The sequence below is a fragment of the Hemitrygon akajei genome, unplaced genomic scaffold (genome assembly GCF_048418815.1).
Source record: "Hemitrygon akajei unplaced genomic scaffold, sHemAka1.3 Scf000049, whole genome shotgun sequence".
NCBI lineage: Eukaryota > Metazoa > Chordata > Chondrichthyes > Myliobatiformes > Dasyatidae > Hemitrygon > Hemitrygon akajei.
The window spans coordinates 5368903-5387011 of NW_027331935.1; the positions used below are offsets into that span (position 1 = coordinate 5368903).

The following is an 18109-nucleotide window of genomic DNA, read 5'->3' on the forward strand; positions in this document are numbered from 1 at the left end:
GAGATGACTTTACCTCCTTAAAGCAGAGTCGGCAGTGCGCTTTTCCGCAGAAATGTGCACAATTATTTTTAGAATAATGTGCCGTTAAACATTTCTCTGTAACAGGTTCATCTAACGCGATTTACAACTGTAATATTTACTGTATGTTCGAGCAGACTTTTAACATCGTTTCGTCTCATTCTTAAGAAAAGGACTTAAGTCCGGACTGAGATGCATTTCTGCCGATTCGGTCTTGAATGTCCCCAGATGCTGACCCGCTCCCTCATTGCCGAAAGTGTTGTGGCGGTGAAGAGGGCGAGAATATGGTGCAAAAACAATAAAGTCAAAAGTACGATGAGTTTAATAATTGATAGCAGGTGGAGGTCACGGTCTACGGGTCCCGTGATGAATCTCTCTCGGGCTCTAAACCAGTTTTATTCCCCCACACGTCACCCCCCCCCCACACCCCGCTGCCACGTTCTCCGATGACTGCCAGTTCTCCAGTGTCAAGATAGAAAATATTGCGATCAAGGCAAAGAAGAATTTAGATAGTTTGTTTATTAATTAGTTGAATAATTGAACCGAGCGGATATTTCGCTGCGCTGATGAACTGCTCTCTGAACTTGGACTGAGTTACCCCATAAATAAATGTGTTTGTGCAGCAACTTAATATCAACAGCATCTCTCCGGTGTGTTGAAGGATGTATTCCGAATTGTTGTAGTTGTTTGGATCTAGTCCGGCAATAATGTAATAAAGGAATTGGGCAACTCCTACCGACCCACAGGATGATGAAGCTTCCGGAGATGGTGAGGAGTAAGATCACAGACCTCCTCCTGCTCTCCATCTCCGGGTCACTGCGGTTCTCCCCCCTTACTCTGACCTCGCAGACCCTTACGTACGCGACTAGTCAGTAAGATATGCCTGATTGTCAGAGTGTTGAACAGCAATATTAACGCGAACGGGAGTAATGGCGTTAGAACAGCCGAAAGCCAGTTATATCCCACCCACCCGGAATCCGTATAGTAATTTGGCTTTGGAATACAGTCCCAGGGTTTATTTTCAATCACTTTCACTGGACTATACACAAATAAGTAGGGCACATTTTTAAAACAGAGGAGAACGCCGGTTGTTGTCAGAAGCACAGCCGCAGTTTTCCCAGTACAACACTTTCCTTTCCACTTCTGACAGCAGATGGCGACAAAGCGATCAAACGTAAAAGTGACGGTGAACCAGACGGACCATTCCATGGCTGCCATTCCCAGGGCAGAGGTCACACTGCAGGTGATGTCCAGGAGAGTCCTGGGGAGGTAATTATAACTGACCCGTCGCAGTATGACCTCAATGATGATGGTTAGCAGATCCGCCGTTGCCATGGCCACCAGGTAACGAGTGGTGCACGTTGAGAGCCGCACTTTCCCCGGGACAGGATCACAATCGCCACTAAATTCACTGAGGGAACAGCAAAAAGAATGGGTTAATTATTGCGTCGTTGCTCCGTGGGTCTCAGGACGGAGTTGAACTTGAAATGAGGAACAACCAAACTTTGCAGACAGCTCATTTCTGAAGGTAAAATAAAAGAGCAAAGAGGAATACGCAGGCGCCTCAAACGTCTGCCTGTTGGTGAAAGTGTATGGTATTCGGTACTTGAAGAGGAGCAGGGTTTCAGAACGAAACATTGTTAACTGATCCCCCAGGGAACTTTGGGAAAATCAGTATAAATCTCCCACCATTGGGTTTTTGACTGCTGTATGCAGCCTTGATACCTGCGGTAATTTTCTCGGCGATCATTCAGCACCGATGTTCTGGCATTCTCCCCTTACAACGAAGCCCCGCTCCCTGTTTTGGCTTTTTCAATTTTCAGAGTTCAAAGTCCAAAACAAATGTATTTCCCCATTACTGTCCTCCTCGACTCCCCGCTTGTCAACCGCCACCAGGGGGTACCGCTTGGCTTTTTTCTTTTAAATTCTGCTGCTACTCTTGGACCCGGATCTTGCACAGTCTGTCACGCTTTCCGATCAGAAACTTCTCGTTTTCGTTTTTACAGATTCTGCCCGTCCCACTGAATTTCCAGGTACTTTATACGTTAGTGCCTAAACCATCCAATTATCAAAGGAAAAACAATGTAGGTACTTCAAAACATCTGCTTTTTTTCGGGTTGACTCCAAGGAACTGCGGTCTTATTCTACTTGCTTCGGTGATTATTGTTCCAGAGCGGAGTGTCACATGAACCTTACCCCGTCGGACCAATAATGGACACCGCTGGGTTGGCTCTGAACTCTCTCTTCACTTCACAAAATAGAGCGTGGAAGCAATTCCTGGCACAAAGACCCGACATGAATGTTCAAAACTCCGGTTCGTTCGGAGTCTAACGCACAAATGATGTCTACCGCTCTTCCCAATTTCATCCGCGAATCCCGCATTCGCCCTTTGAAACTTGCAGCAATATCTTAAGGTACAGCGAAATACCTTTAAATCTGAATTTAAAGCATGTAGCAGTATCGATACGGAATAACACCAAGTAGCCCGTAAAGGCTCCGAGCGCACTGAATTGTCGAGTTTACTTTGACAACGGCTTTACATTGATAAGCTGTCTGCCATGAATCCCGCAAAATCTCCCCGATCTTCCACTTCACTTCTGTTTCAACTGTCGGTTTATTTCAGCCGAGGCCACCGATTAAACCTCAATGAACCTTCTGCACGAACACAGGGTTTTGTCACAATGTCTGCACCACAGTCACTGATACACCGGCATCACAGAGCTGTCGGTAACTGAACCGCGCGCACAGAACTGCACATGTTAGTTTGCCCATGTTCTTACCAGGAACACCGATAACAGCAATGGTCATATAATATATCTTTCTGACACGGTAAAATGCTTCAAGCATGCTGAGTGAGATTCCGTCTGTCTTCCAGCTGCCCGCGATCTCGCTGAAGAAACTCTGAGCTGATGGATCCCCACGGTGATTCATTTATACTCGCTCCAGCACACTGAATATTCAATACTACGCAAGGCTGACTTGTCTCTCAACAGCTGGCGTAGAAATAAACATGATGCAATTCAAGAAAAATCCCAATTGCGATGAGTTATATATAGCTTGACAAGAAATTGCAAAATCTGAAAGACGAATAAATGACGATTGCAGAAGTCAGTGAAATACAGGGTATTGTTGCGAAACACCAGGTTTCAGGATTGTTGCTGTTTATCTTGTCCATTCCATGGACTTTGTCATTATAGACCCATTCTGTACTGTCAGTGGGTTGCTGTGTTTGATTCGGTGAGTTTTCTCGGTTATAGATCTTGCTATAGAAATATATTTAAAAAAATGTTTGTACGTGTGGTGAACTACATATACCTGTCTGGACACGCCCCCTGCTGACTGCTCCTGTGGCTCCTCCCACAGACCCCGGTATAAAGGCGATTGAGGCCTGAGCCCGGCCCCTCATTCTCCAGGATGTGGTATGGCGGTCACTACTGCTTGTTCTTTCTTCCAGTCAATAAAAGCCGATATCTCGACTTCACGTCTCAGAGAGAGTTATTGATGTGCATCAGTACGTTCCTATAATATAGCGAAGAGCCTTAAACTGATATCACATCCAGGCTTACGAAGATGTGACTCACGCATAGAGTTAATCAATTTAATTGCAACTTGCACTAAATGCTGGAGGATCTCAACAGGTCAGGTACTATCTATGAAAATAAATAAACAGTTTCTAGATGAGATCTTCGTTCTACTTAATTAACGCTTCAGCCCAGCTCTATCAACAAACAGCGGAATATCCCTGTGGCCAACCATTTCAATTCCTTTCTCCACTCCCAGTCCGAAATGTCGCTCAATGGCTTCCTTTTCTGCCACCATAAGGCCAGTCTCCTCACCTGTCCATTGCTTTCTCCTGGTCCCCTCCCTCTTTCCCTTTCTCCCATGATCCACTCCCCTTTCCTGTCAAATTTCTTCTTCTCCAGCCCTTTTCCCTTTTCACCCATCACCTCCCAGACTCTTATTTCGCCCTCCTGCCCCACCCACATGACTACAACTTCAAGTGTCCCTCCTCACACTCTCCCTAACGTTTTATTCTGCCATCTTTCCCTTCTCTTTGCAGCCCTCAAGAAGGGACGGCCCGAAATGCCGTCAGTTCATAAATTTTCATAGATGCTACCTGACCTGCAGGGTTCCTGCAGCATCTTGCATGCGCATCAAACTGATATGCATGCAAACAGGGGAATATCTGCAGATGCTGGCAATTCAGAGTAACGCCCTCAAAATGCTGGAGTAGGGTCTCTTCGCGAAACGTTGACGGTCCACTCGTTTCCATTGATGCTGCCTGGCCCGCTGAGTTTTGGTAGCATTATGTCTGATATGAACGCAGTCCCAAACATAGTAAACTTTCTCACATCTAAGTTCACATCAGTATGAAGCAAAGTAATCAATTACCTCGAAATAGTTCAAATGTTTAAACTGACATAGCATCTGCATTCATTAAATTTGCAACAACAGTGACAATTGCTCTGCAGATATATTAATTGGTAAGGTTCTTGATAGTGAGCTCATTTGTCATATTTACCTACTTGACAACTGGAACTGAACTTTCACTGTGAATGTAACACAACATTGCATAAAGTGTTTTCATTCCCTGACGTGCTACCACGATGTACTTATGTATTGAATGGATGTAATGGTAAGTCTTAATGCTAGCAGTGTGGAGGATCAGGGGGACCTTGGAGATCGAGGTGATAGGATGCTCAAAGCAGCTGCGCAGGTTGAATTTATTAATCGTGGAACTAAATTTGGGAGCAAAGAGGTGATGTTGCAGCTATATAGGACACTGGTCAGACCCCACTTGGAGTACTCTGCTCATTTCTGGACGCCTCACTACAGGAAGGATGTGAAAGCCATTGGAACGGTGTGGAGGAAATTTACAAGAATGTTGCCTGGATTCGGGAGCATGCCTTATGAAAACAGGTTGAGTGAACTCGGCCTTTTCTCCTTGGAGCGACGAGAGATGAGAGGTGACCTGATAGAGGTGTATAAGATGATGAGAGGCATTGATCGTGTGGAAGTCAGAGGTTTTTTTTGTATTTTTCCATGGACTGAAATGGTTGCCACAAAGGACACAGGTCTAAGGTGCTGAGAAGCAGGTACAGAGGAGATGTCAGGAGTAAGTTTTTTTTTACACAGAGAGTGGTGAGTGCGTGGAATGGGCTGCCGGCAACGGTGGTGGAGGCAATACGATAGGGTCTCTTAAGAGACTTTTGGATAGGCACATAGAGCTTAGAAAAAGAGAGTGCTATGGGTAAGCCTAATAATTTCTAAGGTAGGGACATGCTCGGCACAACTTTGTGGGCCGAAGGGCCTCCATTGTGTTGTAGGTTTTCTAAGTTTCTATGACTGAACTAAGTAGCGCGTACTTTGGCACACTTACATTCCTGACCCAGTTCCGAGGGTGATTGTTACTTAGTTTCTCTTTTTTCCGGAATCTACTTCACTGGATCAATTCTACTACTCCATGCTTCAGACCTTGGTAGAATATCTTTCACCTGATGCAGGTTGGGTCATATGCGGGTCATAAATTGGCAAATGTCTATGGACAAAACAAGCCGCTCTTTCGAAGGGAATAAAGTGGAAGCATGAGTTATCGTGGTGCACAGACATGTAAATCACATCTAAAAACTGCTCGAGAGTTATTCGAGGATAAAATGCACATGGTCGGAAGCTGCTGTGCAGTCAGTGTAGAGTAAATAGGTATGTGTACACCCAATGGCTTTTCCGTACCACCCCCCCCCCCCAAAAAAAAACAATAGGGAAGATAACACCCGGCAATAGGAGCCTACACTGGCCTCGCTCTCCTCTTCATCCTAATGTAATATTTAATTTTTCGATCTGGGCATTATCCATTTCTCCGATGGTTGGTCTCCTCAGATTTGTCGCAGCCTGTGTTTCTGAAATCCTCTACTCCTGTCTGTTAGCTTATCAGATCAATCCGTTAATATGCAATTTCAGTGAATCCAGCATTATGGCTCTTTCCCCGACACGTGCAATACAGGTGATTTCTCCTGTTCTGTTCAACTCAGACTGGTTCAAGCCAGCTACACCAGGTCAGTCAAACACTGGCTTCTACAACCAGGTCATAGTCTGTTCCTTCTACAGGCTAGCTTAGTCCAACCAGATCAGACAAACACTGGGCCCAGACCACCAGGTCACTGAATGTTCCGCCTACAAGCCTGCTAGTTGTCGTTGTTGTTGTTGTTGTTGTTGTTGTTGTTGTTGTTGTTTTATTTTTCATTTTTCTTATCTGAAAATGGTTTAGCAGATCACCAGCAACAATAAATAACAAAACTCATTGTGTCCACTTGCAGTTGCTCTGATTAAGCCATGCCTGATAAGAACCTTCATTCATGCGACCACGTGGAAACACAGAATTATAAAAATCTAGAGCAAATTACAGGTCCTTCAGCCCACAATGTTGTGCCGACCATGTAACCAACGCTAAAAACTGCCTAGAATTTCCCTACCGCATAGCCCTCCATTTTACTAAATCCATGTAACTATCTGAAAATCTCAGAAAAGACCCTATTGTATCCACCTCTACCAAAAAAATAATTGTTTCTTTGTCGAGTTACACTGTCCTTGTCTCGTTTCTACTTACTGATCTATAGATTATAGTTCTTTCTGGAAAATACATCCATTTTTCCATCTGTCGGTGTGTCAATACATCTATCTATCTAGAAGTTTGTTAGTCTGCCTGTCTGTTTCGTTGTCTGTTTGTCTAAAATGTCTATCATCTGCTAATCTGCCGGATATTGCGAATCTGAGTGAGCGGTCTTCACAAGGAGATGGACAACGATAAGCAGTTTCGGAGATGGAAAGGCATCTTTACTCAATCTTTCTGCATCACTGTCCATAAGTTGTACACGCTGGGACGTTCCTTCAAGGGAAACTTGTACTAAAAGGTCTCGTGCTGAGCACTCAGTGTTCAATCGTAAGAGTTCCATTTCTGACAATACTGTGTTACGATACGGCAACGATGAACATAGAATTGAGATAGGTTTTTTCTTTATAAACAAATAAAACTTTTTATTAAACACTTCTCAGAAAAAAAACCCAAAAGTAAACAAACGACTAACTTAACCGGAAGTCAACTGCTATGCGGCAGCTCGAACAGTTCTTAAAACGAGAAATGCGAACACAGTTCTTAAAAGTAGTAAATGCAAAAGTCCAAATGATTTACACAGGCAATTGGGAGAGATTTTCCTAGAAGTAACGAATTCCTCGACGTCACGATGTAACTGCTGATCCCAGCCAAAATATGCCTTGCCCAAAGGATTTACGACGAAGGAAATAAAACGGCTTAAATGGACTGACAAGTTCCTTTTGGCGAATAATTCACTAGCCCAGTCGTTTCTGCTCTTACAGCAGGGACTATCGTGGGTACAGAAAAGTAAGCTACCGGATGCTCAACCTCATCACCCTCATTCCTTTGCATTAATACTGCACGTGCAGCCTCATCGCTAGCATCTATAGCTAATGAAAAAGGTTTTTCAAAGTCAGGTGCCCAGAGCACAGGTTGATGACATATCATAGTTTTCAAATTTTCAAATGCTTCTTGACAAAGCACTGTCCACTCAAACTTTTCATTCTTCTTCAAGAGGTTAGTTAATGGAAGGGCAATATTAGCAAAAATTCTTACAAAATTTTCGGTAATATCCTACCATTCCCAATAATCATCTGAGAGTGTTTTTCCAAGTTGGAGTGGTGATCTGTAAAATTGCCCAAACTTTTACCTGAACAGGAGCTACCTTACCTTGATCCAGAACATAACCAAGGTAAGTCCCAGTGGCATGACCAAATTCACTTTTAGCTTAATAGTTAAGTTAGCTTTTGAAAGCCTTTCAAATAGTTTCTCCACCGCGGTAATGTGTGCATCCCAAGTATCATTTCCTGTAACTAAATCGTCAATATTAGCACATTTATCTTTTAAACCCTGAAGCACAGAGTTAATCATCCGCTGGAAAGTACCTGGGACATTCTTCATCCCAAATGGAAGAACATTATATTCATATAATCCAGATAGAGTTACAAATGCAGAAATCTCTCTACCTCTATCCGTTAATGGAACACACCGATACCCTTTCAATAAATCAATATTTGTAAGGAATTTTGCTTTTCCAACTTTATCTACACAATCATCTACTGTAGGAATTGGATACGCATCTGTTTCGTTATAGCATTCACCTTCCTTAATCCGTACAAAACCGAATAATACCGTCTGATTTAGGCACCATAACACAAGGTGAACTACAATTCGAGTTAGAAGGTCTAATAATATTATTCTCTAACATATATTTAATTTCTTTCTCAGCAAGTTCACATTTTTCCATGTTCATCCTATATGGATATTGCTTTATGGGTTTGGCATCTCCAACATCGACATCGTGTGAAGCTACTGTGGCTCTTCTAAGAACGTTCGGAAATAAATCATTATACTTAAAAAATTAATTGCTTCATCTGCTGCTTCTGCTCTGGCTTTAAATGTGCTAATTTCTCATCAATATTTCCCAGAATGGTTGCCTTTAGTAACCTGACAGAAACAATGTTGGGTTTAGAATGAGTTTCAGATGAATCATCCATTATGTTCCTAGTGAGATCAGACTCATTATTATTGACCACAACAGTCACAGTAGCAGACTGTTCCTCATAATATGGCTTTATCATATTTATATGGCAAACTTGAGTTGGCCTTCTACGATCTGGAGATTTTAATCATGTAATCCACATAATTAATTTTAGACAATTTCATAAGGACCATGAAATTTAGCTTGAAAAGAATTAGTTTCCACTGGTAAAAGAACCAACACCTTATCTCCGGGCTGAAATGTCCTCATCCTAGTTTCTTTATCATACCATGTTTTCATTTTCTCCTGAGCCGATTTCAAATTTTCCCTGGCTAAGCTACAAGCTTTATGTAATCTGTCTTTAAATTTTAAAACATAGCCCAGCAAATTAGTAAGCACTTCTTTATTAATCCATTGGTCTTTTAATAAGGCCAAAGGTCCTTTAACTCTATGCCCAAATACAAGTTCAAATGGACTGAAACCTAATGAATCCTGTACCTGCTCCATTACTGCAAATAGAAGTATATAACCTCATCCCAATCATTTTCATTTTCCACACAATACGTCCTAATCATAGTCTTGAGGGTAGAATGAAACCTCTCCAAGGCGCCTTGCGATTCTGGAAGGTATGCAGACGAGGTAATCTGCTTAGCTCCCAATGTATAAACTATCTGTTGAAACAATCCAGACATAAAATTACTACCTTGATCAGATTCTATTTCCTTAGGCAACCCAACATAAGTAAAGAATTTTATAAGATCCTTTGTCACAGTTTTAGTTGTTATATTCCTAAGTGGTACTGCCTGTGGAAACTTAGACGCAGTGCACATGATAGTTAGCAAGTGCTGATAAACAGTTTTTGTTTTTGGTAATGGACCTATACAATCTATAATAATTTTGGAAAACGGTTCAGCGAATACTGTAATAGGTTGTAGTGGGGCCACTGAAGTAACGTGATTAGGTTTCCCCTCAATTTGTGAAGTATGACACGTTATGCAAAACGTCGCCACATCTTTTCTCAAACCAGGCCAGTAAAAAAATTTTAAAATCATTTCCACAGTTTTCCTCACCCCTTGATGTCCACCCAAGGGCACACTATGGGCTAAAGTTAAAATCACATTTCGATAAAAGTTAGGAACAATTACTTGGTGAACAATATTCTACTCATCACTTGCAGGAATTATAGGCGGTCTGCATTTCCTCATCAATACTCCTTTCTGAAAATAATATCCTACTGGCACCTTATCAATTTCACAATCCGGAAGAGCTTGTTCTTTTAATTTGATAACTTCAGGGTCTCTTCTCTGCTCTGCTATCATCTCCTTCCAAGACAGAGACAAATCTTCATGGTCAGACTTACTCTAAGAATCTGGTTTGAACAAGGTAAGAAAGTTTCTGACACATCCTCAAAACTCGAATCCTGAGTAGAACAGTCATCGGTAACAACCTCATTCTGCAGATCAATCTTTTGTTTAGCTATAGCTCGAATTACAACACAGGAAGAATCAGTGTTAGAATCCATCCGTGGTTCCTCTGACTCTATTGTCAAACGCACTTCAGGGAAAAAAAATGTCCATTTGCCAATTCATTTCCTAACAACGAAGAAATATCCTTCACGGGTAAACTAGGTTGTATTCCCATTTAACAAGTCCTGTAACTAACCCTGATCTTAAATTTACTCTGTGCAAATGTACAGGCTTAAGGGCACTCCCAACACCTCGTACATAGTTTACGTCACCAGTGTCAGACTCACCATTAAACTTTAACATACTGTCTAAAATCAGTGATTGAGAAGGTCCAGTATCCCCAAAGATTTTTATTGGCACCGAAGTGGATCCCTCTTTCAAGGATACAAATCCTTTAGCTATAAAATGATCAGATCCCTTCTTAACTTGGTCACACTCTAACAAAGCATCATTTGTGTTTATCGAACCCTGTGTTTCAGTATGTTGCACACAAGTATCTGGAACTGCTTCCTTCTCCTTCTTCATCAAGCAGAAACTGTTGGTTATTAGGTGACCAGGTTTCTTACAATAATTACAAATGGGACCAAACTGTCTTTCCTTCACAGGTTTTCCTTCCTTCTTATCTTTCTCACTCACCACTGATTTAATTTCTTGACTCTGTCCTTGACCTTGACTCTGTGTGTTATTTTTCCTTTTAAAGGTTATTCCCTATGGAAATTTATTCTTGAGAATTAAAACATACTCATCAGCTAATTTAGCAGATTCCTGCAATGTAGCAGTGTCCCTCTCATTTAAATATGACCTTACTTCCACAGGAATGCTCCTTTTGAACTCGTCCATTAAAATCAGCTCTTTCAATTTATTATAGTCCCCATTTACAGTTTTAGAGGAAACCCATCTCTCAAAACACAGAGCTTTATCGTAGGCGAATACCACCAAAAAATTTTTCCACAGATTTCATCAAATTTCTGAATCTTTCTCTATATTCTTATGGAACTAGCTCTTACGTCTTTAATATATGCAGTTTCACAGTATCATAATCAAGTGCTTGCTCAGCAGTTAAAGCTGTATAAACTTGTTGCGCTTTGCCTTTAATTGCACTCTGTAACAACACTGACCATTTCTCTTTCGGCCACTCTGAAATCTGAGCAATAGCTTCAAAATGTTGGAGATATTTCTCTACTTCTGTTTTATTAAAAAGAGGGACCAATTTAATTTCCTGACTAACAACAAACGGTTTTCTAGAACCGGAGGACTGATTCTTAGACCTTAATTCCGCCATCGCAAGTTCAAATTCTCTCTGTTTATTTTCAGTTTCTAATCGACTTAGTTCCAAGCTAGCTTCCAATTGCTTCTGTTTTAATTCAGCTTCTATTCTAAGCTTTTCTACCGCTACTTGTTCCAGGTGTAACTGGATCGCTGCTTTGCTCACAGGGGACCCATCTAAAACATCTTCATCAAAAACACCCGAATCTATATAGTGTTCCGCGATTTTCCTCTGAATTACAGGCTTTGTTGTAACCTTGGAAATACCTTTAAGTTCCAACCTGCTAGCAATCTCAGATACTTCAATCTTTTTCGCCTTCGCTAATAACTCCGGATCTGGCGATTCCAGGAAGTCGTAATATTCATTGTTGCCACTCACCAGCCAATCAAACAAAAGAATCGGGTATTCCCCTTTTCCAAAACACCGATCGATAACTAAACAAACATTTAAGCACAAAAACGTTATTAGCCCGGACGAGCCCCCAATTGTTACGATATGGCAACAATGAATATAGAATAGAGACAGTTTTTTTTTATAAACAAATAAAACCTTTATTAAACACTGCTCAAAAAATGTAAACAAACGACGAACTTAACCGGAAGTCAGCTGCTATACGGCAGCTCAAACAGTCCTTAAAACGAGAAATGCAAACAGAGTTCTTGAAAGTAGTAAATGCAAAAGTCCAAATGGTTTACACAGTCAATTAGGAGAGATTTTCTTAGAAGTAACGAATTCCTCGACGACGTGACGTTACTGCTGATCCCAGCCGAAATATGCCTTGCCGAAGGATTTACGATGAAGGAAATAAAACGGCTTAAAGGCACTGACCTTTCCTTGCCAAAACCCTGCTCCAGTCATTGCTGCTCTTTCAGCAGGGTCTGTCTTGGATGCAGGTTACTAATTCCTTCCGAATGAGGATCAATTAAGGTCAAACCTGTTTTACCGCCGACAACACCAACTTTTCTCGACCATTCAGCTTCCTGAAGGTCGATAATTCTTTAGTCTCCGACTGGACATTAACTGGCAGCGATTTTCAGAACTGCCGGCACAACGATTCTTACAGTAGAAATTAAAACTCCACTTTAAAACGAAACTGCGTCATGGAATCAAATACGCAGCAGAACGGAGTCACTGATGAATTAAACAGCGAACTGACCTGCATCACAACGAGGCGTGCTCTTTTTATACCTGTTGAAACAGGTCATCACATGGCCCGTCACTGGTGGGAAAATTACATCACTCCACCATCACAAGACCATTAATTCATGCCCAGAAGAGCCTCCATTACATCATTGTCATGTGACAGTCACAAGATACACACGGGGTATGTAACTGACTATACAGAGGAGGAAGCTGGTACAGAAGTTCGGTTTTGGAGACATTGATTCCTAGGCCAAAAGGAGTGGCAGCAAACGAGAAGCGGTCTACAACTTCTTGAATCATATTAACATCAATAGCAACCAGGGATCAGTCGTCTGCATACAGAAGTTCTCAGACACATATCTATCTTAACTTGGTTGAGGCTTTGAATCTTGACAGGTTGAACAATCTACCATCTGATTGAGCCCTGATGTACACACCTTTGTCCAAATTATGGTCCATTATTTCCAAAACTGCAGCAAGATATAGTGTGAATAAAGTTATAGCAAGCACACATCCCTGTTTTACCCCGTGATTGATGTTGAAGACTTCGCCGACGTCTCATCTGATAGATACTTTGCTAGGCATGTTCTCATGAAACAACTTGACCCACGCAAATACGCAAAAAGGGGCTGCAGCCTCATGCACTCCATGTACATGTGGTGGACGGTCTCCTCCAGCCCGCAGGCGGGCGGAGATCCGTGTACAAACTAAAGAACTTATGACAAGGCACCGCTTTATGCAGCAGCCTCCACCCCAGATCCAGTGCATGGGGAGAACTCTCTCGTAAAGGCACTTGTATTAAACATCTTGGACTCTTACTATTTCTGTCCGGAAGGTTGGGGCCAACAGGATCGCCACCCTGCTAGAGTTGGTGCTGAAGTGGCTCATGTAGAACCCTCCTTGCCACTCTAGGAGCCAAGCGGACTCGTCCCCCGGGATGGTATGGGTTTCCTGCAGGGAAGTCGACGCATTTCTCCCATCCCCGACGATGAGAGATTGTTATATCTGCGGAGAGAACCCCTGTTACCGTTTACAGTAAGACTAGCTATGGTAAGTTTCATGTCGGGAGCACACCAGGCCTCAGCACCAGTACCCTTCCCGGTGAGAGCGGAGGAGCCCTCAACCACACTAACCCGAAAAAAAATCAAGAATACTTTTTGCTTTCCGGGCCAGAGTGATACCAACGACACCCTGTAACCTACCACCTCCCGTAGGAGCAAGGCTGCTTCCCATTCTGATGTCGCTCACCAGTTCATCCAGGAAGGATTTCAGCTGTCTCCTGCCATTCCCCGACACCGTTTTCCTCTTCCCCTTCGCCTTCCGTCTGAGGATGACTCACAGAGACTTCACTAGCCTCGGCATGCTAGTTCGGCGATGCTTAGCCCCCTCAGAGGTGAGAACAAACTCTCTGATTTCCTCAACAGGTATCAACGGGGATTTGTCAGGAGGGGTGAGGATGTCCATTGTCTCGCTCCACCCCTCATTACAGGTAGATCCCCCATCTTCCGTCCTGTGTGTTCTAATAGATGGCTGTAACATGTAACCCACACTACACAGTGGGTACCTCACTCATCCCTGCCCACTCCACTATCGTATTAGTCTTATCCACAGTTACGACTCCCTGCTGGCCATTAGTTGATGAGGTCGACATGTAGAGAATATCAGCCTCCCCAGCAGACAGGCATGAGGGGCACCCCAACATCTCTGTCCTAAGGATCCACCGGCAGCCTGATGCTGAGAGGGAGAGAGCTTGGTCTCTTCTCCGCTTACATTATTGGGTACACATACCGCCAGGGAGGTGCTTACTACTAAGTCCTGGGTGGAGGGCTCCAGGGCTTCTTCATTTGTGCAAACAGGGCTAGCACAACCACACCACCCACTACAGGACTGGCTGCATCTGGGGATTTAGTGTTAGAACCCACCTCCACTCGGATCCCCACCACTTCCTGGGACAACCCCGCATGTACATTCCCTGCCTTCTTGGGGAACATCCCCTTCTCCTCTTCAAGCCGGAGGAGCTCACGGGTGCGGGATTCCCCGATGGGGCAGTACTCTCCGCTTCCATCACCCCGTCCAACTGTGCACTTCCCCGAGCCTCCCGCTCCACTCCAGGGCAACTGGGCGTGAGCTCTACTTTCTCAGGGGCCGACTTCTTAGGGTGCTTGGATTTCTTCTTTGCTTTCGTGCTCCAACCCCATCCCGTGGCTGAACCTCCCCGTATATAGCCTGAAGATCTCTCACCTGAACCACAGGGGCAGAAGCAGGGACTGAATCAGACATAGGAATATGGACAGGTGCAGGGATAGGTGCAGTCAAAGGTGGCTGGGGCACTAGTGCCCGAAGTGGACTCCAGGGTTTCGGGTGTTAGGACAGTCCCTCCGAAAGTGCCCCACCTCCCTGCACGCATGACACCCTGGGCGCTCATAGGTCCAATACACCTGATAGTCTACCCCCCTCAAGCCAGATAGTAAACCAGTCCTCAGTGTTGAATACCTGACACAGGAAAGAGATTACTGTACAGAGGGTGTGTCTCTTAAGCTTGTGTCTGATTGCAGTTATCTCTGACCTTACTTGTCCCAAGCGGGCATACAGTGGAAGCAGGACCTCATTTGGGATGAAAGGCTTAACATGAACAAGGACGATCTGTTGCATGGGAGCTGTCACCGGCTCCTTCTATAGAAAGGTGTTTTCCACCATGATCCCCTTGCTAAGCCCCCCTGCACTAACTCATCAGACATCAGGTAAAATGCTGCCTTCCCAAACTCTTTCTCGGTGGCCAAAATACCACCTTACCCACCAGGTCCTCCATGGCCTCCTCACTCTTTTCCAAAGTAGTTCCAGGACACAAAATACATTACACCCCACGTTCCACTTTCAGTGAGCAAAACAGGGTATTGTCCGAGGCTGGAGAGGTAACCTCCTTTGCACAACTCCCTGAAGGTTTGCGACTCTCTGGAGAATGGCCTGGCATGCTGCTTCTATGTCTGAATCGAGATTTTTACGGTGGTGCCAGTTAAAAGTCCTGGAGCGAGTTGAGTAACTGGCTGGAAAAGTTTGCACTTGACAGTACCTTGTTGGCTCGGCACCAGAAATTCCAACGCCAGGAAAGGCTCCATCAGTCCTGAAGAACTTTCAGGCCATGAGAGGTTGAGACATCTCAAGAGATGCTCCGGTTTCTACACCGAACGAGAATCACGAAGATAAAGGAGGTGGGACGTTGTCCCGATGTTAGTTGGGAAACAACGGCATTGTGTCTGAACCCGGGAGTGTGTGGAGGAAGCTTCACTCTGTGTCTGACCCCGGTAGTGTGTGATGGGACAGTGTGGACGGAGATTCACTCTGTGTCTGACCCCGGTAGTGTGTGATGGGACTGTGTGGTGTGCTTCACCCAGTGGCCAATGCCAGTATTCCATCCCCTATCCCTATCATACTTGGGACCTAAGTGAAATTACGTCTGGCATTACAGTCGATTTTAACTGTCTGCAGGGGCAGTTAGCCTTGATGGGGATAGGGTGGAGATGAGATCCTGGGCACCCAGACTCTGCAAGTCCAACATCCCCCAGCCTGGAGCTGAGAGGTTGCTGTACCAGTGTGAAGAGATCAGACCCATTATGCAGTTCACCAGGTGCAGGGGGCAGTAACAGATGGGCACTGTTTCTCCTCCAAAGAGACTCAAGTCTGACACCAAGACAAACAATAGTTTATTGATTTCATCATGACAAATGTAAATTAAACAATGTTTGAACTGCTGATGTGTGGGAACAAATAAGCTGCACCCGATTCACTCAGTCACACACAATTCACTGACTGACACCAGCCAGTGACAGTTTGAATAATCAGTCCCATTTCTCACCATTACTTTGTATCAGGGAACTGATGATTATAGAATCACATTTGAGGGCCGTATCAGAAATTGCTATGGATCCAGGGTCAGTGCCGAGATATTTGTCAATTTAGCATCATTATATCGGCCAGACTGCGGAATGCACAGTCCGCAGCAAAGGGAGCAAAAGGATTCCCTCCCCAGATAATCCCACCCCAGGACACCGGTGTCCCAGACTGAGACCCGGCCCCCTGGCTCTTCCCGTGTGTGTAATTCCCTGCGGTCTCACATGGGAGTGTCATGAACCCGCACATCCGGTGGAAGCAGCGTCTCTAGACAGGAGGCGGGGATGTCCCCTATCCGCGGGTGCGGATGCTCACTCATTCAGATGTACACTCAGTCCGGGTCTGCGTTCCTGCAGAAATCTCAGATTTTTCTTCCCATTCCGACTGAACCGATTTCCCCCCAGTCTGAAACAGATGGAAGAAGAAAGATGAAATAAACAGATTACACAACCGTGTCAGTAACAGGGGACTGGGGTTAATGTTTCAACAACACTCACAGACAAATATCACCAGAAAACCCGCAGAACTGCTGATATTTTATCATATTTAACATTAACACAAACACTCACTGGATCTGCTCCAGACTCGGGAGGGTCAGTATGAGGTGGCAGAGAGCGGGGACAGACTGGTCTGTGAGCGAGTTTAATCCCAGGTCCAGCTCCGTCAGTGATCGATTTGTACTGACAGTAGAGGCGAGATCCTTGGCACCAGAATCTATGAGACCGACACGGTTCAGCCTGGCGATGAGAGAGAGTGAGGGTGAAGGACACAGAGAGACAGGAGACGGTACAAATCCCCAGTGTTTATCAGTAACACAATTACTGATCACATTAATGTTTGGTGTCAGACACCCAGTGACTGTAAACTCAATCTCCCAGAGTCTGGTACTTACCACAGTTTTTGTATTTTACACTCCGGGTTCATTAGAGCTGCAGACACCAGTTTCACTCCTGGATCTCCCAGTTGATTCCACCCAAGTCTAAACACAGACAAATTGATGAACAAAGTGACTCAAACCGTGGGTCTGAGGGAATTTCTCTCACTCGGATATTTCAGGAAACATTAAATCCTTCAGTAAATCATTAATCGGAGTTCCCAACACTGTCAATGTGCCTCACGGCCCAAAACCAGGGCATTCACTGAATGTCGGCAATTTAGTCTACCAGTGTGTCCCTGTAAACTCCACATATTCTGTCCATTCAACGATGGTGAGAGAAATGTTTCTGATGTGAGAGACGGGAGGGACAGGGATGAAATGTGGGAGAAAGTCCAGTGAGGAAGATTTCAGTGAGTGGGAAAGTGCCGATGGGAGATGGTGGAAGAGAGCCCACATGACAAAAAGGGGATGTGGAATAAACATCTGACATGAGGAAGGGGACGGGGAAGTGTGATCCCACAGGAGGAAGGGGAATTGGGAAGAGAGATCCCACAGGAGGAAGGGAGATGGGGAAGAGAGATCCCACAGGAGGAAGGGAGATGGGAAAGAGAGATCACACAGAGAGAGGGGAATGGGGAAGAGAGATCCCACAGGGAAAGGGGGATGGGGAAGAGAGATCCCACAGGGGAAGGGGGATGGGGAAGAGAGATCCCACAGGGGAAGGGGGATGGGGAAGAGAGATCCCACAGGGGAAGGGGGATGGGGAAGAGAGATCCCACAGGGGAAGGGGGATGGGGAAGAGAGATCCCACAGGGGAAGGGGGATGGGGAAGGGAGATCCCACAGGAGGAAGGGGATTGTGAAGAGTGATCCCACAGGTG

General features: G+C 44.5%; 1 protein-coding gene and 1 long non-coding RNA gene across 3 annotated transcripts in view; one reads left to right on the top strand and one right to left on the bottom strand.

The window, feature by feature from the left end:
- Positions 1–18109, top strand: part of LOC140721021 (uncharacterized) — a 689868-nt gene that overhangs the window by 353616 nt on the left and 318143 nt on the right. The gene's annotated exons all lie outside the window — the stretch shown is intronic.
- Positions 16144–18109, bottom strand: part of LOC140721016 (NACHT, LRR and PYD domains-containing protein 3-like) — a 56893-nt gene continuing 54927 nt past the window's right edge. For both annotated transcript variants that reach the window (XM_073035881.1, XM_073035880.1), the window contains 3 exons: positions 17245–17331; positions 16922–17089; positions 16144–16757 (listed from right to left, as the gene is read on the bottom strand). In XM_073035881.1, the coding sequence (XP_072891982.1) occupies positions 16664–16757; positions 16922–17089; positions 17245–17331 (349 nt within the window). In that variant the 3' untranslated portion in view covers positions 16144–16663. The remainder of the gene's footprint in view (positions 16758–16921; positions 17090–17244; positions 17332–18109) is intronic.